This window comes from Clarias gariepinus, chromosome 24, assembly GCF_024256425.1.
Source record: "Clarias gariepinus isolate MV-2021 ecotype Netherlands chromosome 24, CGAR_prim_01v2, whole genome shotgun sequence".
Classification (NCBI taxonomy): Eukaryota; Metazoa; Chordata; class Actinopteri; order Siluriformes; family Clariidae; genus Clarias; species Clarias gariepinus.
Genome location: NC_071123.1, coordinates 13,155,512 through 13,182,344, shown reverse-complemented (window position 1 = coordinate 13,182,344; position 26,833 = coordinate 13,155,512). Strand labels below are relative to the sequence as shown.

The window sequence follows — 26,833 nt, the reverse complement described above, 5'->3', positions numbered from 1 at the left end:
CCCACGAAGCCGGGGTTGGATTATTTTTGTACGCTGAAAGACAAACTGTTCCGTGTCCACGAGTTGGCGTGTAGACACTTGGCTGGTGTTAAGCAGCGCCGCGTGTATGATACCCACAGCCGGGGGCGGGACAGGTTTGGGTGTATTCCCCCGGAAGGAAAAGGGGGCTCTGGTGGGCCCCTGCACGGTACTTGCCCAGCTCTCCGATGTAGTCTACCGGGTGCGGTTGACGGGGCGGTTGCGAGTGGTCGTGCTCCACCGGGACTGTCTCGCTCTCTATCAGCCCAACGCCAGCGAAACATCGAACTCTGTGGAGGCCGGTCCGCCTCAGGAAAAGGGCTGTGCCCCTCCTTCCCCCGCAAAAGACTCCGGCGTTTACAACGCACCGACCACCGTCACGCCTCCTAGACTGAGTTCGCCATTGTGACCGGGGACGGTCACAGCTCGGGGCAGTGTGGCATGGGCGGGGTTTCGATTGGCAACCGTCATGTTTTGCGGGAGGGGTTGTTATGTGTTCACCCTGTTGGAGAAAAATGTTTGGGTTAGTGGCTTCGGCCAGTTTGTGTGTGTGTATGTCTGTTTTATTAACTGTGGATGTGTTATTTATGCTATTTTGTGCCGTGGCTAAATAAATTACTCCCAGCCATTCGCATTGGGCAGCAAGGTAGCTCACTCGTCTCGTTCCTTCTTAGGGGTGAAAAACGCTACAGTATTATTCTTACTATCTTTACTATGTTATTTAGCAGATTTTACAATATATCATAATGCGCTATTTAAGTTACTTCAGTATGGTGTGTTTGGCGGGAGCGGGAGCTGTTGGCTCTGTAGAGCTCTGAACACAAAGACTTAATGTGTGGATTTGTTTTCCAAGAGTATCATGTTCACCATGTTCTTGTAGGTTATGAGTGGGGAGGGTGTTTTTTTTTTTCTACCAGACTTATTCTGTCAGATGTAAATGTTGATTTTCACTTGTTTTCAGGTTGCCTTTATGAATTTCATATACACTCACCTAAAGGATTATTAGAAACACCTCTTCAGTTTCTCATTAATGCAATTATCTAATCAACCAATCACATGGCAGTTGCTTCAATGCATTTAGGGGTGTGGTTCTGGTCAAGACAATCTCCTGAGCTCCAAACTGAATGTCAGAATGGAAAACAAAGGTGATTTAAGCAATTTAGGGCGTGGCATGGTTGTTGGTGCCAGACGGGCCAGTCTGAGTATTTCACAATCTGCTCAGTTACTGGGATTTTCACAAAGAATGGTGTGAAAAGGGAAAAACATCCAGTATGCGGCAGTCCTGTGGGCGAAAATGCCTTGTTGATGCTAGAGGTCAGAGAAGAATGGGTTGACTGATTCAAGCTGATAGAAGAGCAACTTTGACTGAAATAACCACTCGTTACAACCGAGGTATGCAGCAAAGCATTTGTGAAGCTACAACACGCACAACCTTGAGGCAGATGGGCTACAACAGCAGAAGACCCCACCGGGTAAAAAAAGAGGCTACAATTTGCACGAGCTCACCAAAATTGGACAGTTAAAGACTGGAAAAATGTTGCGTGGTCTGATGAGTCTCAATTTCTGTTGAGACATTCAAATGGTAGAGTCAGAATTTGGCGTAAACAGAATGAGAACATGGATCCATCATACCTTGTTACCACTGTGCAGGCTGGTAGTGGTGGTGTAATAGTGTGGGGGATGTTTTCTTGGCACACTTTAGGCCCCTTAGTGCCAATTGGGCATCGTTTAAATGACATGGGCTACCTGAGCATTGTTACTGACCATGTTCATCCCTTTATGACCACCATGTACCCATCCTCTGATGGCTACTTCCAGCAGGATAATGCACCATGTCACAAAGCTCGAATCATTTCAAATTGGTTTCTTGAACTAAATTGGCCCCCACAGTCACCAGATCTGAACCCAATAGAGCATCTTTGGGATGTGGTGGAACAGGAGCTTCTTGCCCTGGATGTGCATCCCACAAATCTCCATCAACTGCAAGATGCTATCCCATCAATATGGGCCAACATTTCCAAAGAATGCTTTCAGCACCTTGTTGAATCAATGCTACGTAGAATTAAGGCAGTTCTGAAGGCGAAAGGGGGTCAAACACCTTATTAGTATGGTGTTCCTAATAATCCTTTAGGTGAGTGTATATAAATACTTCCCCGTAAGATGACATCTATCAAAACTTCCAAAGGGCTGGATGGCTGTTCAGTTAATTTTGTGAGTTAGAATGTTAAGTCACTTAACCATCCAATAAAACGTAAAAAGATATTTGCACATCTAAATCCCATCATGCCCTTCACTTTCTTTATTAGATTCCATATTTGAATGTAAATCAAATACAAAAAAAAACATTTATGAAATGCTCAATATGTATGATTTAACACCTTTAGCTTTACTCAGAAATAAATTGGAGACAGATTTAGATTAACCAATTTCAGAGGAAATCTGTCACAAAATAATACAGGGAAATGTTCTCATCATTTGTTTGCCCTAGACATGCTGGAATACAATTTAAGATTGTGCATCGTCTACATTGGTCAAAAGACTATCTAAGATCAAAACTGATACACAGTAAACACCACATGTGACAGATGCAGGCAGGCTCCTGCAACTCTGCATGTTCTGGACCAATATTTTTTAGACTTTTTCTGGAATATTCGGAGAGATAGTAGAGCCATCTCCATTTATTGCATTGTTTGGTGTGCCCCCAGAAAACACTAGTTTTAACCACAGGAAAATTAAAATATTGGCCTAAATGGAAAGGCCGTGATCCACCAACGTTTAGTCGCTGGATAAGAAAGGTGATGTACTGTACTGCCTTAAAATAGAGAAAATTGGGTATACAGTTGGAGGGTCTACTGGCACATTTTATAATATTTGGCAGTCTTCCTTAACTTTTGCTAAGGGCATGAATGCAGAAAATAATTACTATAAAGGTAGGGTATAGGGAAGATTACTTATTACTTTTATTTTATTTTATTAAAATTTAATATGGACATCTTATTGTTATAGCATCCTTTTGTTTGTCTGGTTTTGGGGGGGGGGTTGTGTTTTTTTTTGTTTGTTTGTTTTTTCTGTATAGTTTGAAAATAAATTCAAAAAACTTGGATTAAAAAAAAGACTACTGCCAAAGAGACTTTAGGGGATGCAGAGGGGTGTGTGTCTGCATGTGTGCGAAAGATTATTTGTGCTAAGAAGCTGAAAGTAATATTTAAAAAAAAAAACAAGTGAACAAACTTTGCCTCACATAAACTGCCTGTGTTTAGCTTCCTTCCCAACAGTACTATGTCACAGTAATCTTTATATATTTTATCTCTTTATGGTTGGACATATGGATATATATTCAGTATGTCAGTAAGGGCCCCCTTACCCCGAGTAGATCCACCCCTGTATATCCTATCCTGCTTTATCAATCACTACTTCTCTTTAAAGTTACTGCTGCTAGATCCAAAATATAGGCATTTAAATTTAGTTTTTCACCTAAAGCAAGTCAGGTTTTATGCTGCCTTGATGTTTAATGATGAAAAGAGCATAAACACAAACATAGCGGCTAAGTGGAGCCACCTTGAAGCTAGACCCTATCTTCTTGTACTCTCATTTATCAAGAACAGTTACTTGCTTCAGAAAGTGCATCCTCAGTTTGGGCTTTTTGAGGAAGATGTGGATGTTGGTCTCCCAGGTCTGTCCTTAGGCCTCAGGAACTTGGATGACACAGGGCTTTTGGATGTTATAAAAGGGAGCAGTGTATAGTGATGTCTTATAAAGTCCACTGTCCATAGTCTTAAATATATTCAGGTTCAAGGTGTTTTAATTTGCATCAAAGCATCAGCTGCTCAAACTACCACTGATATACAGACTCATCTCAATCTTGGAGGAGTCTGACGACCACAGTATCATGTACAAATGCGGATTATGATCAATGTCTCCATGTTCAGGCTGCAATATTCATGTAGTTATGATATCACACTAACCTTTTATGTGAAAGCAAATTCCACCACCTTTCATTTTCCTGTGTAGCCTTACATCATCTGGTCTCTGTGGACTGAATCTCGTAAGATGTACAGTAATTCGCTGTCTGGGATGAAATCACAGAGCAAAACATGCAGTCTTTGTTTTTCCTTTTTTGAAAAAGCAGCTTATAATTTTTTTTGGGGGGGCAAGAAGTAGATATATGCCAGGTAAACTGTAAGAAGTAGACCTTGTCCTCAATATGTTATAAAGTAATAAGGAAACATGCCTCAATTGGCCAGGTAGCAACCAATTGTCTAATTTTGAGCCTGTTAAAATGCAGGTACTACAGTCGTGGCCAAACGTTTTGAGAATTACATAAATATTGGAAATTGGAAAAGTTGCTCCTTAAGTTTTTATAATAGCAATTTGCATATAATCCAGAATGTTATGAAGAGTGATCAGATAAACTGCATAGTCCTTCTTTGCCATGAAAATTAACTTAATCCCCTCAAAAAAACCCTTGCACTGCATTTCATTGCTGTCATTAAAGGACCTGCTGAGATCATTTCAGTAATTGTCTTGTTAACTCAGGTGAGAATGTTGACGAACACAAGGCTGGAGATCATTATGTCAGGCTGATTGGGTTAGAATGGCAGACTTGACATGTTAAAAGGAGGGTGATGCGTGAAATCATTGTTCTTCCATTGTTAACCATGGTGACCTGCAAAGAAACGCGTGCAGCCATTATTGCGTTGCATAAAAATGGCTTCCAGGCAAGGATATTGTGGCTACTAAGATTGCACCTAAATCAACAATTTATAGGATCATCAAGAACTTCAAGGAAAGAGGTTCAATTCTGGTTAAGAAGGCTTTAGGGCGTCCAAGAAAGTCCAGCAAGTGCCACGATTGTCTCCTAAAGAGGATTCAGCATTTTCCAGCATGATGGAGCACCGTTCCTGAGGCAAAAGTGATAACTAAGTGGCACGGGGACCAAAACATTGAAATTTTGGGTCCATGGCCTGGAAACTTCCTAGATCTTAATCCCATTGAAAACTTGTGGTCAATCCTTAAGAGGCGGGTGGACAAACAAAAACCCACTAATTCTGACAAACTCCAAAAAGTGATTATGAAAGAATGGGTTGCTATCAGTCAGGATTTGGCACAGAAATTGATTGAGAGCATGCCCAGTCGAATTGCAGAGGTCCTGAAAAAGAAGGGCCAACACTGCAAATACTGACTCTTTGCATAAATGTCATGTAATTGTTGATGGAAGCCTTTGAAACGTATGAAGTGCTTGTAATTATATTTTAGTACATCACAGAAACAACTGAAACGAAGATCTAAAAGCAGTTCAGCAACAAACTTTGTGAAAACTAATATTTGTCATTCTCAAAACTTTTGGCCATGACATATGTAAAGATAGCATAAAGAAATAAATAGCATATAGTAAAAAGTGGCTAATGCATTTCTTTTGTTAAACTCCTAAAATTATTTCTACACTTTATCACATATTGACTTAGTTATGTCAAATTCATTGTTGTAACATACAGAAGCAATATAAAAAAAAAGAGAGGGAGAGAAATTGTCACTGTCCAAATACTTACGCACCTGACTATATATTTGGTCAATTCAAGTTTTTCCCATCTGTTTTGCATTTTAGCCATGGATGGTGTGCCCTTCGTGATTTCTGAGAAGTTTGCATGTGCTTCCGATGATGTAAGTCTGCATTTGTCATTTTTAATTCTTTACTTTCTTAAAGTAATATAATTGTATAAGATATGCTTATTTACAGCCATTTCCAGTTTTCAGATACACTTTAAACCAGTGTTTCCAGATGCCGTAGATAAACTGGTTAAAAAAAATGCATGATCCAATATGTTACGTATTGCAATAGCAAAGGTAAAGATCAGCCCAAGATATACAGTGCGGGCCAAAAGTATTGAGACCAAGGGAAATTTTAGAAAATTCAATGTTTAAATATATAATGGCAATGAGGAAACTATATTTTATGCAATGGCATTGCTAAACCACAATCAGTATTTAGTATCAAGTCCTCTGTTCTTTAAAACCTACTGGTTCTAGTTGGGCATACAGTCAAAAAACATCTGCAGTACTCTGGTGTCACTTGCTTAAATCCCACTTGCTTGATTGCTTCCTGAAGATCTCATACTGAAATTTGTCACAGACATTCACAATTTACTTGAAAAATGTTTAGTTTTAGACATGGTTGTGCAATGGTAGACACCTTTGCTTCATGAAGTAAAGGTACAGATACATATTTGTTCATTCTATTAACTAAACCAGCTGATTTCACCAATTCCAAGCCAGATAGACTAGAACTAATTAGTGAAATCACTTTTTTTGCACTTATAATACCTGGGATATGTTGTATTAATACTTTTGGCATCCAATCTATTTGTTAAACTTAGACAATGCTGTAAATATCAATGTATTGGTTTAATGGAAATTAACAAAGCATGTCAGTCAGTAAGTTAATTATTTAGCCTATAAAAAACATTTGTGTAACACAAAAAACAAGGTAGATACACCGATCAGCCATAACATTATGACAGTAATGTCCCCACTTTTACAACCAAAACAGTAATGACCTCCATATTCTGACACCATTTTTATGAGAACCAGCATTAACCTCAATTTGAGCTACAGTAGCTCCTCTATTGACTATAGACTATATGGGCCACTCCTCACATGCATCAGTGAGCCTTGGCCGGTTTTCTTTTCTTGGACCTCATTTGGTAGATCCTGACCACTCCAGACTGGAAACATCTCAGAAGAGCTACAGTTTTGAAGGTGCTCTGACCCAGTCATCTAGCCATCATAATTTGGCTTCTGTTATAGTAGCTACAGATGCAATATCTTGTGCCAATGGCACCTGGTAGTATGTGGATATATTAGGCAGCAAGTGTGAACCCTTTGTCCCTGAAGTCTGATGTGTTGGAAACAGAAAAAATGGGCAAACGTAAGGATTTTAGTATTTGAATAATGGTCATGTCTTCCAGATTTTTCCTGTTCCAGTGTGATAGGTGGATCAGTGTAAGAAGCCCATACAAGTTGTGGAGACTGTTGTGATCTGGGGTTACTTTTCTTGGTCCTTGGCCAAGGTCTAGGTTCAGCAACATCATTGAATTAAATTAAATTGTATTTTTATAGCGCTTTTAACAATTGTCATTGTCGCAAAGCAGCTTTACAGTCAAAAGAAAATTATGGACGTTTGCATGAAATGTGTATGAATCAAAATGATTAGATGATAGTCCATGATGAGCAAGCTGAGGGCAACGGTGGCAAGGGAAAAACTTCCTGAGATGGCAATAGAAAGATGATAACAGATAGCAGGGATTGATCTGTAATCATACTGTGTGTTAGGTTCAATATAACAGTTGTTTATAGGTTAATCTGGAGTCCAGCACATTATTGGAGGCTCAGGTAGTCCAGAAAATTCCAGTCCTGATCTATTGAGCGACTGCAGTCACAAGTCCTCAGAGAATAGCTGTCAGCATCAGCCGAGGCCAGAACTGTCTTCTTGGTTAAGTGGAACCATCCCCAGTCACCACACACATCCCAAACAGATCACACAGGGCATCCATGCGACAAAATGTCCAACCAGAAGCAGAGATCCAGGGCGAGTCAGACAGGTCAAACAGGGCAAACAGGGTTTGGATTACTAGCAGCTCAGGAGCAACGGGTGTAGTTCAACAGTGAGAGAGAGAGATAAGAGAAGAGAAGAGAGAGAACAATGGAGAGATAACAGTTAGGTATGCTCACACTCACTTAATGTATAAGGTAAATATATAGTGCAGAGTGCAAGCAGGGACTCAGGCAAGACTTAACTATGACAGCATAACTAAAAGGGAGAGCCTGAAGGAAACACAGACATGAGGACTTCACCGTCAACTCTGAGTGATCAATGAGCTAGGGATAGACATGCATTGTGGATAGGATAGTGGTGATGTGCTTGTATCTTCTGATTGAATTGAGGACTCTCGCTGCTGCTTTCTGAACTAACTAAGCTTGTCTATGCACCTTTTTGAACAACCAGACAGTAAGGTGTTACAATAGTCTAAAGGTGATCTTTAGAACTGCTAAAACAACATTATTTTTTCTGCATTGTTTAGTGACAATATATTTCTTATCTTGGCAATATTTCTAAGATAAAATAATTATATCCTGGTTATATTATCTACATGAGCTTTAAATGAAAGAGTAGAATCTATAATCACACCTTTTATAGTCTTTTACTGTTGCACTTGTCGGAATAGAAAAGCCATCTAAAGTTACAGTGTGATCAAAAAGCTTGCTTCTACCTGCATGTGGTCCTATGACAAAAACTTTTGTCTTGTCAGGATAAGCAGAAGGAAGTTAATTACTGTAACATCCAGTCTCTTATGTCTTTTTACACATTGCTCAACTTTATTAAACTGTTTTTTTCTCATCTGGTTTTGCTGACACATATTACCGTGTCTCATCAGCATAACAACGAAAACAAATACCATGGTTACGAATTATGTTGCCCAGAGGAGGCATGTAAAGAGAAAAGGCTGTGGGACTAAAACCGAATCCTGTGAAACACCAAACATGTAGAATGGTCACGATTTAAATCTAGAAACTAATAACAATCAGTCAAATAGGATCTGAGCCAGGAGAGGGCTTTTCATTAAATTGCTACTACATTTTCCAATCAGTGAAAAAAAATACCATGATCAGTAGTGTCAAAAGCTGCACTGAGGAAGAAGTATAATGACGCAACCCTGATCAGAGACCAATGGAAGGTCATTTACATTATGCTCTGTGCTGTAATGAGGCCTAATTCCTGGCTGATATAGTTTGTGTATGCTAATCCTATGTAGATATGAACATAGCTGCTGTGCTTCTATTATTTCACTTTAACAACATTTAACAACACTAGGAGCTTTTTTTTTATAGTTCAGGATACTCTCCTTCCATGCTATCTAAAATACTAACAATTTGGTTTGATGTCATTTACAGTCTAATTTTCAGCAGGTCTATTTTAATGTGTGTGTGTGCTCCTTATACCAGAGATCGAGTTTATGTCTAATAATAATTTTTCTTTTAACTGGAGCTACATTATATATGGTATAACAGACTATTGGCTCTAAATATTCAGTCACCTGTTTAAGTTCCGTGGGGTCAGACGGTGATCCAATCAAAGTTGATAACTCTGGGAGATTTAAAAAGGCTCTGTGTATTAGTTGAGGTGAATGTATGTTTTCTGCTGTAGCGCTGTGCTATGCATACATTATTACTATGACACTTTATTTGAGACAAGTGAGCTAAGATAACTTCAGACTGTGGAATTGTGATTATACTTCTTATACTGTACTTAATCCAAAAGATAATATTAAATCTAAAGTGTGTACTGCTTTATGAGTGGGTTCTACTACACACTGATTTACTCCTACTGAGTCCAGTATGGACATACAGTGGCTTGCAAAAGTACAGTATTCTGCCCCCTTGAACTTTTTCACATTTTGTCACATTACAGCCACAAACATGAATCAATTTCATTAGAATTCCACGTGAAAGACCAATACAAAGTAGTGTACACTTGAGAAGTGAAACGAAAATCATACATGATTCCAAACATTTTTTACAAATAAATAACTGAAAAGTGGGGTGTGCGTAATTATTTAGCCCCCTGATTTAATACTTTAATACTAATACTGAATTCCAATAAAATTGATTGTTTGTGGCTGTGATGTGACAAAATGTGGAAAAGTTCAAGGGGGCCGGATACTTTTGCAAGCCACTGTAAGTGCTGAGGGTCTTATGGATACTTAAAATGAATATTAAAATCTCCAGCAATTAACGCTTAGTCCACAGAAACGGTTTGAGAGGAAATCTGCAAATTCATAGAGAAATTCAGAATACGGCTTTTGTGGTCTATAAATAATGATTAGCTGGATCAACTGAGCAGACTTAATATTTGTTAGCTACACTTATATTACTATAGAGAACTTCAAATGCATTAAATTTGTGTCTGTGTTTTTGTACAATAGTCAGATTATCATTGAAAAACATTGTGACACCCCCTCCTATGATCAGTTGGCCAAGGCTGGTGTATGTAGCTGTATGTAGAAGTACTAGCTTCATTTATAACTACACACTCTTCTGACTCTTCTGTTTAATCCAGGTTTCTGTTAAACACAGTTTAAGAACTCCTGATCCATGATATTTTCATTAACAGTAACCGTTTTAGATGTGAGATATCTAATATTTAACACTCCTAGCTTCAGATCAGACATGCTGGTTGTGTATTCATTATGCTCTGAATTTGTGGTCTCTATATTAATTAAATAACTAAAACCGACTTTCTGGGTCTTTCTAAAAAAAAAATAGCTCAGGGAACAGACAGTCTCAATATGATGAACCCTGAGTGACGACTTTATGCTATACTACAATAAATAAAAGCAGCACCTCCCAGAGTGGGATGGACACTGTACGGCCCTAACAGGCCGGCTTCGTCCGCAAAGATACACCAATTGTCTATAAAGCCCACATTATTTTCGGAGCACCACCTGGACATCCAGCGGTTCATCGACCATAACCTGTGGAGGAGGTGTGCTCCGGTGGGCTAGCTTTATATTTATCATCAGTCATAAATAAATGCAAGAGACCCAATTTTATTGCCAGCCATAAATTCCCATGCCGTAAGACTGCTTTTATCATGTTTGACAGATGTGGTATGCTTTGAATCATAAGCTGTAACTTTCTTTCTTCATACTTTTATTTTTTCATCATTCTAGTACAAGGTGGTATCAAAAACATTAATTAGCCAAATTAGAGATTAGCTCTTTTAACAAGCTCTATTTTTTACCATATGTCCTCCCTCAGTTGCCTTAAAACCCGGCAGTAGAATTAGCTTTTGACGGTCTGGCCCCTGGCGACGATTTCTCAATGCACAGATGATAAGCATGCATTTGGTTGAGCTGCGGACCTGGCTTGCATTTCTTGGTCATGGAGATATTGCGCTCATCCAGTGTGAAGACTGTTGCTATTTATCAATATGATCAATATGATCAATCATGAAGGATGGGCCATCTGTGGTCACAGGTATCCATTATTTGGCCATTTAGTTCACTTGCCTTCTGTGGTCTTTTACAAAAAGGCCTTTATTTGCTTTTGCTCAGCATGCCAGTTAATTTCTTCTTTTAAGAATGTTTCAAACTGTAGTATTGGCCACTCCCAATGTTTTCGCTATCTTTGTTTTATCTGCTTGAATGGTCATGTGATTAACAAGGGAACAGCCCCCACCTGCCCATACAACAGCCATTTTATACATTATTTATGAGCCCCTCAAAGTGTGTGCCTGTGTGTTTGTATTTTTGGGTGAACATGGCAGTAACTTGTGAGTAACCTCCACCAATTTACTGTTGCCTGCAGACACCAATTACTGTACTCCAGGCCTTCGACAAACCAGCCACCTGCTGCCATTTTTTTGCACCCCGTTCCTGTTTTTGTGCATTGTTGAGTTGTTTTACCTTGTATTCACAATGGACGTATGGCTTTTGGAATGTAATTCTTTCATGAAAACCACTACTGGGCACACTTCTTCGTACAGTAGATGGGTGTACCTGGTTATCACTGGTTGCTAGTATGGAGTTTGGAGACAGCCCTGTAGTTAGTGGGGTTTGCACCTTTTAAGCTAGAAGGGACATCTTATGCCCATCACTGTCCTTTTTGCAGAAATAGCTCTTACTGTACATAACTTAGAGGTGTGGTGTTTTTTTTTTTTTTGCCAAGGTAAACCAACTCGGCCTGGCTTCCCTTTAAAATTACGTAAGTCTATGGTATGAGTGTAATGTATTGTTTCAACATACATTTACCACATTTCCATAACTAAACGTAGCACAAATTGCTGGAATGTTAATGCTGGCTTTAACAAAATGATGTCAGAAAACCATACATTGAAGCTTGCTGCATATTGGGGTGCAAACCGACCAGAGTACAGTATCAGAACTGGACCATGAATCAGTGGAAGTAGGTGGCGTTTTGTTTTACATAATGTAAATTGTTCAGTTAAATCTGTTATGGTTGCACACAGGGGACCTCCATAATATTAGACAGATGGTTTTAATGTTGTTGCTGATGTGTTTTTATGAAAAAAAAAAAAATTTTATATACAGATCTGGCCTTTAAAAACGCACGTTTTCGGAAAAGGGATCCCACGACTTGCCGCGTTTTTTCAAGCTGTGAAAATGCCCTTCAATACCTGTAGGGGGCAGTCGTGTTTCAGTCTAAAGTGTTGTGTGTCTACTGAAGCCGAAAAATGTTATGTCTCTTGCCCATTGACAGCAAGCGACAGAGCTCATAAACGTGTCAAGCTCAAACTGTTATGTATTTATTCATCATTTTCATTCAGAATTATTATTATTATTAGTAGTAGTTCTCCGAATTTATTATTATTATTATTATTGTAACGCACCCGTGGGTGTGCAAAAGGCCTACAAAGATGTATGACGTTAGCCTATAACAGTATTTATGCGCTTTAAACGCAGACGGGTACTGGTGGCTCAGTGGTAGGTCATTCGCCCGGGAGACCCGGGTTCGATTCCCAGCCAGTGCTCAATATGCTGGTGCTATTCGCTAAAATGCCATAGATATAGCCATTACATTATCAACTTATGCTTCAGTACTAAATGCATGTTTGCAATTGAGAATTTTTTTTTGCTTAAGCTATGAAACACATTAGCTCTCACCTCACAGTTGCTATAATTTAATGATTATCATAAGCAAAAAGTGTAAAACAAAGGATTCACATTTATTACATTTTCACCCAGAGCGGGATTCGAACCAGGGTCTGGATGATTTTATAGGATATACGGATATTATACGGATATTATTTAAGCAACGCCACACTACGTGGAAAGCGGCAAAAATGCTTCAATTTCATTGGCTGTCACTGAGTGTCAGCTATTCACGACTGGCCCCCGCGGAACACAGAATCCCCGGGCTTTGACTGCGCTTTCTCCATTCGTTATTACAGGGGCGGACTGGGACCAAAAAGTGGCCCTGGACTTCCTGGCCCACAGCAGCCCACACCATAATACATTGGCTCATTAATGTAGAGATACATTTTTAACACCAGTTACTAGTATAAAAATATAACACAATACAGAAATCAATGCTATTTAAACATGTTATTTGAAGTATCACTGAACATATATTGGGTCAAAGAAACGAAAAAAAAAGAACATCAAGACAAACAACATATAAATCTATAAAGACAATATTTTTTATTTTATTCTTTAATTATTATGGTAGTCAATATTAACACGAAATAATGCTGAGAAACATTATTTCAATTAATATTGACCACCATCATAATAACTAGCACAAGTTAATGCTGCTACTAATTTTATTCTGTTTGATTTCCATTCTTTTTACTTGGCTCTGGTAGATCAGGGGAGACGTGTTGGTCATCATCAGCATGTATTATGATGTGGGATGTGGTGCGCTGCTGGGTCCAGCCTCACTGTCCCTGACCTGTTATAGGCAGAATCTGTTCATTTAAAGCATTTCACAGCATTTACCTCTAAAGCTTTTTCTTATTTTCGCGGAACCTTTTCTTCTTCCTCCTTTTCATTCATGAAAATTATTATTAATTTGCTCAGAAAATTCGCTGCATCGAGAAAGGATCAATATCTAAAAATTGCCCACGTGTGTGGACAAAGAATACAAAAGTGAATAATCTTTAATAAAGTTAATCTATTACAATGTTGTTTTCAATGCTGAAGCAAATATGATTTTGTTTTAGTCTATTCATTGAATACAACGCGACAGCGCGCTCCGAGGTGAAGCGCACCCACAGTTACTGTAATCCCCCATCTCACCTTTACAACAGGTGTGAAGTCATCAAACCGGTTTCGTTGCTGGGGGAATTCACAGAATTGGGGGTTTTAAAACAAATTACCAAGACCGAGCAGACTTCAGACAGGGGGTTTGGTTGGTTAGAAGTGGCGCTGACGGGGGTGGGGCGGGAGGGAGTCTCGCCCGCGGAGCAATTCAGTGTAGAACCGCCACTGCCTATTTTCCACCACATCATGTACTTCCCTGATCTCAGACTAAACTCCGCGCTTTGCTTTTATAATGTGGAGCAAGCCCGAGATCATATTAACGTAGCATTTATCATTCAAAGTTATTCATATCAGTGTATAGTAAGTGTGATTTGAAAAGTGCTATAACTCCACCTGCTACAGTTTCAGCCCAGTGGAACAATCTGACTACACGTGAAGTGCCATGAAAAAGTATTTGCCCCTTCCTATTTTTTTTCTTTGCATATTTGTCACACTTGTATAGGTGGAATTTCACCTAAACACTTTAGGTGAGAACGTATAGGTTAATATGTATAGGTGAGAACAGCTAATTCACACTTGGGGAGAGTGAATAATTTGCATTTGAATGTTGTCTGGCATTGTAAGCACACGCAGTGACACTAAAAGAACAATAGGATTAATAGGAATAGGAGGCACTAAAGAGGAGGATTTTAATTTAGACTATAAAAAAATTAACCTGCGTCTATTTTTAGGCGTGCCAGCTGCCACTTTTTAATCTTATAATGCCCACATGACATGCTGGTACAGAGCTGGACATAGCTCATCCATGCCAATGATCCCGGGTTTGCATCCCGCGCTATAAAATACGAGTACGACGGGCATTCGCGGACAGCAGCCCCTGCCTCCGTCCGCTCGCGCTTGCTCTTCTTTGAAGTCCCTGGGGCGCGTTCCATTTGCCCCGTTTGCATGCCGCACTTCCGCGTTGTGTGCGCGCGTCTCATTCACACCGCGTAGTAAAATCCACTGTAAACCAACAAACCCCGAGTATTTTATAGCGCGGATGAACCCGGGATCATTAGCAAGGAGAGCTCTTCTTCACTATTCGTGCTTAATTCCGCAGCCCCGCTTCCTCGCATATCTGAAGGAGAGGCCGCCTAACTAGTGAGCAAGGAGCGATATTGATTTGGGCGCACGCCGTGACAGGCTGAAAAAAAACTATTGTCCTCAAAAATGTAACAAATGAGGACTCTGATTAATGTGCAAAAACTATATAATAAAACTATATAAGACTACATGCCTTTATAAGACTCAACTTTTATTTAAGCGCACTCTCAAAAAAAACGAAAAAACGTGATTTTATAAATGTTTGAAAGCAAATAAGGTGCGCAGTTCTGTATTGTTTTTGGTGAACTTGAGCGCGTCAGAAAATGAACGCAAACGTTTTTTTAAATGGTCAGAGTCAGTCTGCTTGCTGTTTTCACCAACGCGTTCATAATCATTAGTCTACTTCTGCCGGTGCGCTCTGGAAAACTTCATGCATGCGGCTGAGCGCTGATTAAAACTATGGAGTAAATTAAAGAGGAGAATCACGATGCCGAATCAAAGTCCTGAGCCCAAACCTCATTTAAATTAAATTAACAAATACTATAAGTAAAAATAAAACAATAGCCCACGTTTAGAAACTGTTATAAATTCTTTCCGACATGAGTTGGCCCGGTGTTATGCGCAGAGCGCCGGGAGATTTCCTGAAGCTCCGAAATCACTGGGGCATTCTTTCTAAATAGATGCTATCTTTAATAACTGATGGAGGTTTTGAGCTGTATACACACGTAGTTTTGAGGGGTTTAAAACGAATTAGTCCGAGCAGACCTACATGAAAGGTGAGAAGTGAGTAACTGCGCGCGCTGTCGCGGTGTATATACTGTACAACACACGTTTATCAACCTTTTAATAAAAACGCTGCCTTTTGTAAAGTGAAAGTACTTTACAAAAGATAAACTGCTTTATTTTAGTCATGAATTCACAATCATATCACATTCCAGCTATTATTTCCAGCCGTGGTTAAATAATGTATGAAATAATTATTAAATGCTGGACACAAACAGCAAATATGATGATTATTATAAAAAGCCCGAAAAAGTTTGTGGTCATAAGATAATATTTACTTAATAATATAATATATATATAGTTCATTCATGTCTTCTGATGATGTCGACACATTTTTTACGTTTTAAATAAGATATGTTGGCATATTCACGAATCAGGACATTAGCATAGTTAAGACTATCAGATAGCCGACTATCAGGAAATTAAATTAATTTTAACACCATGTAAACCGAGACATTGCCATGTCTTTTACTGTTTTGTCCCTGTTAAAACATTACAAAAAATATATAAGAAACTTATTAAGAATTTTAAAGTACGAATTTGGGCATCTCATTTCATCATTATGAAAAAAATATGAAGCACATATACACACATTTATCATAAAAGATCTGTTGTAAAGCAAAATAAAATTCATGTTTGCTTCAGCATTGGGAACAATATTGTTTTAAACTAAGTAATTATACACAATTCTTCGTTGTACAGTACTTGGTCCGGCGTTTAAATAAAGTCCTTCCATGCGCCATCTGGCGGATATTCAGTGAAGCACAACACATTTATTTAAATTCCCGAATGTTGCTTACGGCAAGTCGCGGCGCGCCGCGCGCCAAATTGAGGCATCCCGCGGGAAAACACGCGCAGTCTTAATGACCACATCTGTATATATATATATATATATATATATATATATAGAGAGAGAGAGAGAGAAAGAGAGAGAGAGAGAGATGAACTTGCACTTGCTAATAGTTTACTTGAGTAATAAAACTTATTTAACTAGCAAGATTGGACAGTTGTCCAGTTAAGCAATCAAATACAAAGCTATTATTTCTTTTCTTTCTTTTTTACATAAAAGGCTTTTTTAACTAAACAAACTTATTTTTTAATATAAAAAGTTTTATCTTGGTTGAGCTCCAGATGTCATGTTCAGGTTAGCAAGGATACTGATGTCCATAGGGGAGAAAAAAGAAGAAAACATTGTAGGAAGATGACAGACTTTGACCAACTACTGTATGTTCAGAAGTGGCCAAAAGCTTTGAAAATTACATTAATATTGGAAATTGGAAAAGTTGCTGCTTAAGTTTTTATAATAGCAATTTGCGTGTTATGAGGAGTGATCAGATGAATTGCATAGTCCTTCTTTGCCATGAAAATTAACTTAATCCCAAAAAAAAACCCTTGCACTGCATTTCATTGCCGTCATTAAAGGACCTGCTGAGATCATTTCAGTAATCGTCTTGTTAACTCAGGTGAGAATGTTGACGAGCACAAGCCTGGAGATCATTATGTCAGGCTGATTGGATTAGAATGGCAGACTTGACATGTTAAAAGGAGGGTGATGCTTGAAATCATTGTTCTTCCATTGTTAACCATGGTGACGATTCTATATATAGAATCAATACTGCAGTAATTCAACCTTTTTGACCTTTAGCACCTACGAAAACTTGATAATAATGAATGACACCTAGTTTATTTATCCTCTTGCTCACTTTTACAGCTACAGCAAGTAGACTTGATGGGCATAAGGATTAAATCCCTTGCAGAGATTGAAAAAGAGGTGAGTTTTTTTGTTTGTTTGTTTTTGCAAAGGGGGGGGGGTATGGATGTTACAAAATTGATGATAACTTACAAGAACTTTTTTTTTTATCTTGGAAGAACTTTTCAGTGATAAAGTGGTAAAAAGTCCTTACGTTTTCCTGTCCTTGTGGTAGATTCTCATTTGACAAGAGGCAAAACAGTCTGGACTGTGAACTATTTTAATGTATACGGTATACTGTAATTAATTAAAGGAAGAGGAATTGCTTGATGTGTCCGCTGTGCCTCAATACCCAATTTCACGATGGACCTACATACAGTAGGTCGGTCGTCAACCTGGTGATTGTTTATTACATAAGCATTTACCACTTGATACCACTGCTTACTGCCATATTTTGTCAGCCAAAGATAATTCTGAAGATCCATCCATTTGCATTTGTTCTGTTTTAGTCCGGCATGGTTTCTCACCAGGAGAACCACACTAGAGTTTTATTGGAACTCTCTGATTCCAACATGTGATTTAGATTTAGGCCCCCCCCACACACACTTTTTGTGGGTCTCATTCCAATTGTTTTGGTACCCGAGAGCAATAACTGTTCTTACCAGCTAAATTAACCACAAGAGGGAAAACGAATGAGGGTTGATTTTTAAGTTTGAGTTTGAATTAAACAGACTAAAGCCTGTAGGTGTGAAAGCACTCTAAGCTGTTAAGGGTCTTCCTCATGGAGCTGAATGTGATAGTACAGGGAGTGCAGAATTATTAGGCAAGTTGTATTTTTGAGGAATAATTTTATTATTGAACAACAACCATGTTCTCAATGAACCCAAAAAACTCATTAATATCAAAGCTGAATATTTTTGGAAGTAGTTTTTAGTTTGTTTTTAGTTTTAGCTATTTTAGGGGGATATCTGTGTGTGCAGGTGACTATTACTGTGCATAATTATTAGGCAACTTAACAAAAAACAAATATATACCCATTTCAATTATTTATTTTTACCAGTGAAACCAATATAACATCTCCACATTCACAAATATACATTTCTGACATTCAAAAACAAAACAAAAACAAATCAGTGACCAATATAGCCACCTTTCTTTGCAAGGACACTCAAAAGCCTGCCATCCATGGATTCTGTCAGTGTTTTGATCTGTTCACCATCAACATTGCATGCAGCAGCAACCACAGCCTCCCAGACACTGTTCAGAGAGGTGTACTGTTTTCCCTCCTTGTAAATCTCACATTTGATGATGGACCACAGGGTCTCAATGGGGTTAGATCAGATGAACAAGGAGGCCATGTCATTAGTTTTTCTTCTTTTATACCCTTTCTTGCCAGCCACGCTATGGAGTACTTGGACGCGTGTGATGGAGCATTGTCCTGCATGAAAATCACGTTTTTCTTGAAGAATGCAGACTTCTTCCTGTACCACTGCTTGAAGAAGGTGTCTTCCAGAAACTGGCAGTAGGACTGAAAGTTGAGCTTGACTCCATCCTCAACCCGAAAAGGCCCCACAAGCTCATCTTTGATGATACCAGCCCAAACCAGTACTCCACCTCCACCTTGCTGGCGTCTGAGTCGGACTGGAGCTCTCTGCCCTTTACCAACCCATCCATCTGGCCCATCAAGACTCACTCTCATTTCATCAGTCCATAAAACCTTAGAAAAATCAGTCTTGAGATATTTCTTGGCCCAGTCTTGACGTTTCAGCTTGTGTGTCTTGTTCAGTGGTGGTCGTCTTTCAGCCTTTCTTACCTTGGCCATGTCTCTGAGTATTGCACACCTTGTGCTTTTGGGCACTCCCGTGATGTTGCAGCTCTAAAATATGGCCAAACTGGTGGCAAGTGGCATCTTGGCAGCTGCATGCTTGACTTTTCTCAGTTCATGGGCAGTTATTTTGCGCCTTTGTTTTTCCACACGCTTCTTGCGACCCTGTTGACCATTTTGAATGAAACGCTTGATTGTTCGATGATCACGCTTCAGAAGCTTTGCAATTTTAAGAGTGCTGCATCCCTCTGCAAGATATCTCACTATTTTAGACTTTTCTGAGCCTGTCAAGTCCTTCTTTTGACCCATTTTGCCAAAGGAAAGGAAGTTGCCTAATAATTATGCACACCTGATATAGGGTGTTGATGTCATTAGACCACACCCCTTCTCATTACAGAGATGCACATCACCTAATATGCTTAATTGGTAGTAGGCTTTCGAGCCTATACAGCTTGGAGTAAGACAACATGCATAAAGAGGATGATGTGGACAAAATACTCATTTGCCTAATAATTCTGCACTCCCTGTATGCCTCTGTTGGAATTAAACCTATTACTTAAAGCATTAACCACTGAACCACCCCAATTAGTTTGCAACAAAAATGTATCCCCACCCTTTTACTCAAAGTCCAATTTTGTCTGCAAATTTGCTTGAACAATGTCCTGTTTAAATTTCGTGCTTGGGATTCCATCGTTCCAGAAAGGGATGTGAAGTGCATTACCTGCTATCTGATTGACTACAAAAAAGTACTTTAATAAATAGGTATGGGGCAGTATATCAATTGCATTTAAAGTTGTATTTGAAACAAAGCAATTGAAACAATATGTTTGAAAAAGAAATTAAACAGAAGGGATTTCAGGCATACCAAAATGCATGGTTTATGCAGTCTTTCAAGTAGAAAGTTAACAGCCATGTTTTGCAGATGTTAAGGCTTATTATGGTAAGTTGTTTAAAGGAAGTCTAATACGGTATTTTTAATGTAGTTATTTTAATAAAATATTTCTCACTCTCCTTCCCCTTACCCTCTGTCCCTCTCTGTCCTTGTGGGTGTGTGTATGCGCACATCCTCCTCTGCCAGTACGAGTACAGCTTTCGTACAGAGCACAGTGCTGCTGCACGCCTGCCCCCCAGTCCCACCAGGACTTCTTTAGGTTCTGAGGCTTAAACACATGGACAGAAGGAGCAGCAGGAAAAGAGAGCCAGGCCCAGCATGGAAACAAAGTGATGCCTCTTTTGTACCTTGACCATTAAAAAAAAAAAGTGAATTATTCTATCAGTATTTACTTTGATTAATTTGTTTGTGCAAATTGTGACTTTGAATTTACCAATCATTTCCTGCTGACAGGAGCTGAAAAAATGCATAGTCTTCTAATAGCATGATTTAATGAAAACTACCACTGAAGTACAAAAATGGATGACAAAAGAGGGACCTTGTGGAAACGTCTCAGAACTTCTATGACCTAGCCACACCTCACTACCATACATAAAACATCGCTATCTGTTCAACAGAATGTCTTATCCTCAACTAGTTAACTGTTGTGTTTAAATATGTTTTAGCATGATCACTGTCTTTACAACTTTTTTTAAAGAAGAAAAGCAAAAAAAAAATGTAACTGAATGAAATTGATGGATTTTTATTTTGTTGTTGCAAGACTGACAGTCTAACTTGCACAGATTCCTTTCTAAGTTAATGCCTTAGTTTATGAGTTATGTGTTTGTCATTAAAACAGCCGAATTTACTGTACAATAAATGCACTTGTGAAATTTAGTCTCTTTATCTGTGGGCTGGTGTGGGTGAGCCAACTGGAAGTTGCTCTGCCTTAATTGTGGATAACAGCTTTAAACATTTTGTGTGGTTGTTCCACATTTACTATTGGGGTGCGCTGGTTACATGCATTTACACTGTAAAAAATCTGACCTAGGGTTTACTTAAAAAAATTATGGCAACAAAGTGACACCTAACATATTTAAGTAAATTTTACTACTATAATAATGAGTAAGAAACATAGGATAAATTATTTAAATGTAAGACAAAAAATATATATTTAATTATAAATGAAATAAAGTCTTTTATTGTGTTGGATATAATAATAACTGTTGAAAATACACTCAACAAAAATATAAACGCAACACCATTGTTTCTGCTCTGATTTTTCATGAGATGGACTTAAAGATCTAAAATTCATTCCAGATACACAATATTACCATTTCTCTCAAACATTGTTTACAAATCAGTCTAAATGTGTGATAATGAGCACTTCTGCTTTGCTGAGAAAGCCATCCCACCTCACAGGTGTGCCACATCAAAATGCTGATCTGAAATCATGAGTAGTGAACAGGTGTACCTTATACTTAGCTGAGAAGTGCTCACTATCACACATTTAGACTGATTTGTAAACAATGTTTGAGAGAAATGGTAATATTGTGTATCTGGAATGAATTTTAGATCTTTAAGTCCATCTCATGAAAAATCAGAGCAGAAACAATGGTGTTGCGTTTATATTTTTGTTGAGTGTATAATGTATTCAGCATAAATATTTTAAGCTAAATTAAATCATTTTAAGGAAAACAGTTTTACTTTTACTAGAAAAAAATATTACATTCAATGAATACCTGAGAGAAATCTGAAAGAGATTGATTTATTTTAATTGAATATCTGAGATGAATTACTAACATTAATTAACATTAAACTAACATTAATTCAATATTTAAGTGAACCTGATTTACTTTTACAGATAAATCTTTATCTGTACCTAAATACAGTTAAGTTAAAAATCAAATCTACTTAATAATATTGGATGTCACTTCATTGAAACAATTGTAATATTTCTAAGTTGCTTAAATGCTTGTGCGGGGTTAACACAAAAACAACAGGAATAGCATTTAACATTTGTAATATTGACATTTATTTGCAGACAAAATAAACATTGTCCAACATTTTTGCAGCATCAGAAGCTGGTAAATGGGACAGTAACTGCATACTTCAAATGCAAATACTTCAAAACTGCATGTATCAAAAAAGAATATACTGCCAAATATGTTTCACCTGAAACATCAAGAGTTTTTATTTTAACATTAAAACTAGCAAACAGCATTATGAGACCATTACAAAGATGAGCCATATTCATCATAAAGAAACATACAATATTCTGTTACTACACATGTCCCCTTTAATTTAATAGTTTATATTGAGCTTAATTCAAAAGTTAATAGGTGCGTTCGACTTCATGCGGCGCTGCACAGACCGATCGGCGGCTGACTTGAAGTAGTGCATGCCGGTTAGAAATTTTGTCCGACTTGAACCGGTGCCGACGCCACGTGACGTTCACGTGTGGTATCAAAGTAACGCGAGAGCGTTTCGAGAACAGCCGGCTTGCCCAGTCAGCGCAGCATTTCAGAAGCGACTGCACCAGGCTGTGATGACGTCACAGCTTCTCATGATTGGCCAAATTCACCACATGACGATGATCAGGAGCTTCTGATTCGTGCTTCAGTCCATATAATTGCATAACAAATCAATGTGCATGCCATTTCGTGAGTAGTTTACGATCTTTTGACTGCAGTACATTTTTCCCTTAAATTCTTTATATTGGATTTGTGCATAAGTTTATTGTACTTTTTCCATACAGACCACTTATAGTATTCAGCTGCATATTTAAGTAATATTTTTTATGGGATAACTAAAATGTCACAGACATTTAATGTAATGTGGTCAACATTGGTTGATGCTGAAATCTGTAGTTGCTGCTTCACTTGCATGTGCTGCATTGTGCTAGTGCGCATTGTCAATTGTCAACATTCAGATCACTTTTATACACTGGTATACATTATAATAAAGACAAATACATTGTGCTTGTGCATCTATGATTTTTCTCGGTGGTTTGTCAAACCTGCCCTTAGCTAACTGAAGGAAAGAGTTAAATGTATAAAAAAAAAATACATACCACAAAACACAACATAACTACAAAATTAGCTATACCACATAACTACAATCTAAATCAAACTACAAAAAACACAGCCTAAATCCTTATAATGTGCAGGTCATTCATGTTCAATGTTTTTAGTTAACTAAAACTTGTTTCTGCCATAAATATCACATACATTCTAAACCACAACAATTACAAACAGACAACCACTTAAATCAGACAAATTGAAATCTGTTAAGTGTTATTGCATTAATTAGTTTTTATTAGACATAACGAGTCACAGACCTTGAGTATAGTCCCATGGTCTCTCACTGGTCAAAAACAAAATGAATAATATAACAATGAATGTGAAGGACAGCAAAGGAAGAACCTTTACTCTTAAGGTTTCCAAGGTAATTGCAGAAAGAATGAAAACTGGTAAGTAAATGGAAGAACTGGAATAAATACAAGTTAACAATGATCTGTGTGATAGTTTTGAGTATTTCCCCAGATGCAAAGTTCCTCTCTGATGTCATGGCAAAAGTTACAGCCGTTGACACAAAACAAGGTAAACACTTGTGATGAACAAACACATACTGGACACATAAGTGACAACTAAACTAACTAAGCTTTTCAGCTTTCTCTCTAAACAGCTCCTACAGTATCAGTGATCTAGCTTGTGCTGCAGTGTTTCCCCCACCTCCTTCTCCATGTCCCTCTACCTCCACTGAGTCACCTGTACCCCTAAATCTCAGTTTTGTGAAACCACCAACCAGCCAGTGCCCTGTGCAACAGACACCCATTAGCCAGGACCTACCAACTACCACCCTAAAAACCGATGTAGTGGGTGGTAACCCTTCAGGAGCCAGAAACCCATCCTCCGTCCATATAGACCGCCCTGAATCACAAGGTATGGCACCTAAGATTGGAAAAAAGATGCATGCGTTTGCAGTGGTAAAAACCTTTTTTTTAGAAATCACACACAAAATGACGTTGCTACTTTTCGACGTTACAAAAACTTATCAGCAACTCTACTTCCGCAACAAAACTGCTTTTTATAAAAAGCTACAAACTACTTTTTCACAAAAAGGATGCATCTTGTCAAGTGAAAAAATTTGAAAAAAGTTAACCAACATGTTAACTACTTATCACATATCCATATGACATGCTGAGTCCATGTATTTTAAATCACCCCACCACCGTGGAATTCACCTAAGAAATTCAGAAAGTCTTAAGATTCAATTCTTCAATTCTTATTTAATAAACAAAAAATATTTTTTGGAGAAAAAAGGATACACAATGAAGCAGTGAACAAATAAAATGCCCTTACTACAAAAATGTACATACAAAGTTTTGGTTCAGATGTTTAGTCTAGATGGGGTTGTGGGGTTGTGGGAGGTGTGGCTCATCATGAAAATGATCATCTACCTCAACATATTGGTCACAGGGCTTTGAACAAACATTATGCAGAATGCAGCATGCTGAGACAGCAGAACTGATATTTGAAATGCTTTGCATGTGTAGGCACTGGAGCCTCCTGAACTTAGACTACACGGGCAGCATTTAGCTTTATGTTAAAGCGTCTTTGTCAAGTGTCCATTGTCTATGTAAGGCCTTATAAGTTGTGGCAACAGAGGATAAGCAGAGTCTCCAATTATATGCATTTCCTGTGGAACAAGGGAATGAGGATCTTCTTCAAGAACTCGTCCAACCCTGTGTTAGACGAAATGCACTGGCATCATGCCAACTCCCAGGGCGACCCACACTGATGTGACAGAAGCGGCGCTCATTGTCACAAAATCCAGTTAAAATTACAGAATAGAATTGCTTCCTATTCAGGTAGGCAAGGGGATTATCACAGTGGGGTCTCCTTATAGGAATGTGACACCCATCCACTGCAAATACAGTGTTGGGGAAACCTGCTAAGTCAAATTTCAACTTTGACATTTGCAGCCTTTGGCCTCTGGGCCAGGAGATGTGATGGGCCATGTATGTATTACCATAACAACTAAACTCATGGAGATGTTTAGCGAGAGTAGATTTTGAGATGTTGAATCTGTCTGCTACCCCACGGTATGACTCCTGATTGGCCAATGTCCAAAGGCAGAAAAGAACACTCTGTGTGACTGGCAGTTTGCTTTGCTGTAAATTCATATAAACAGGACCACGGGTAGTAATGACATCCTGTAAAGGTAGAACATAAGGTTTTAGGAGAATATACCAAATTGTAGTTAAATTATGTTGACTTTATGTAGTTCGCACCTCCACTTGTTCTCTGGAAAGCCTGAAATGACTGCGAAATTCTGAGGGACTGTATAGGGGGACAACCTCCTCCACAAATTGTAGTACTTTTGGAACTAATCTATACAATAAAAACATGCACTTATTATTGTACTTATTATATACACATGTATTGTAATTCTAAAGTATTTTTATTCAGTGTTTTTGGTAGATAGATGGGATAGATTCCAACAACTGGGATAGATTCCAACAATTAAGGTTTACACGACTGTTGAACATGCAATATAAAAACTTATTCGTATTTGTACTATAAACACAAAACAAGTAGCTTACTCTCCAACAGCATTTACAGCTTATTATTACATTATTACAATTTCATTAAGTATAAGCTTGATTTGTAAAACAGTATTTTTTCAGTTACTTTAAAATGAAATGATTTACACATGCACATATATTGTTTATAAACTTACCATCGTTGATCAACCTGCTGCATTTCTTCCAACAAAAAAAGGTATTTCTATAGCTTCCAGTTCATCTGCAATAAAGTAGGCAAACGCCACGTGAGCTGCCATGTTTGAGGAAGCAACGAGATCCCCAACGTGTCCGACTTGACGGCTCGGTTTTCAGCTCCTCCCCGACTGCTTTCGGCTAATCTCGACGAGCGGTCTGCGCAGCGCAGCATGAGCTCGAACGCACCTAATTACTCACCTCTAGAGCAACGGTTAACTGCTGCAGTTAGGCATTTAGTGTCAAGGTCAGCTAATCACTCATTAAAGTGGCGGAGGGGAAGCTAACTCTGAAACTCTAAGACATTGACTAGCCCAGCTGCCTCTTTAAAGAATATTATACAGTATACAATATAAAGCACATTGTAATAAAATTCACACACTGAACCAACTAGCATGCTAAGCTCGACTTTTAGCCAACTAAACAGTCAACAGTTTTTGATGAGAGGACATCTTTGCTTTAGAACAGACTGAGAGGAAATAGCTTAACTGAATTTAACCACACAATAAAATTTGTATATTTCACAACTGTCTGTAAAAAAAAATTATCTGCTACAAAATTATTCGTACATACTAACTAAACAAATCTCACCTTAAGAAAAATGCAGATCCTGCAGCATGTGGCACCTTCTCTGGACGTAATTGTATGGCAGTAGAACCTAGTCTCTCTAAATTAGTAAAATTTTAAAAAGTGTGACATGGGCAGAAAAATTTCATTAAAATTTCCCTATTTTTTCCTTATTGATTTAAACTGACAAAAAATTACTTGAAATAAAATTAATAAATAATCAGCATTTGTTTAAATCAGCTTAATTAGACTTAATTAGAATGCAGTTATAAAATTTTATCATGTACTTGTCACTAATATTAATTGAACAATTGCTAATTAAGCCCAGTCCCACTTTTTACAGTGTACATGATTCCATGTTTGATGTTAATGAGCTTGACTCTACTTTCCTTTGAAATTAGTCTAATGCTTCAGCTAGACTCCTTACTAGAGTGTT

The 26,833-nt window shown here is 38.2% G+C and overlaps 1 protein-coding gene across 3 annotated transcripts in view; it reads left to right on the top strand.

The window, feature by feature from the left end:
* mvb12ba (multivesicular body subunit 12Ba) overlaps positions 1-20,945 on the top strand; it is a 110,630-nt gene extending 89,685 nt beyond the window's left edge. For 2 of the 3 annotated variants that reach the window (XM_053485447.1, XM_053485446.1), the window contains 3 exons: positions 5,624-5,679; positions 17,374-17,433; positions 20,256-20,945. In XM_053485447.1, the coding sequence (XP_053341422.1) occupies positions 5,624-5,679; positions 17,374-17,433; positions 20,256-20,342 (203 nt within the window). In that variant the 3' untranslated portion in view covers positions 20,343-20,945. The remainder of the gene's footprint in view (positions 1-5,623; positions 5,680-17,373; positions 17,434-20,255) is intronic. The other variant, XR_008356274.1, reaches the window with a different exon arrangement.
* The last annotated feature ends 5,888 nt before the right edge of the window (positions 20,946-26,833 follow it).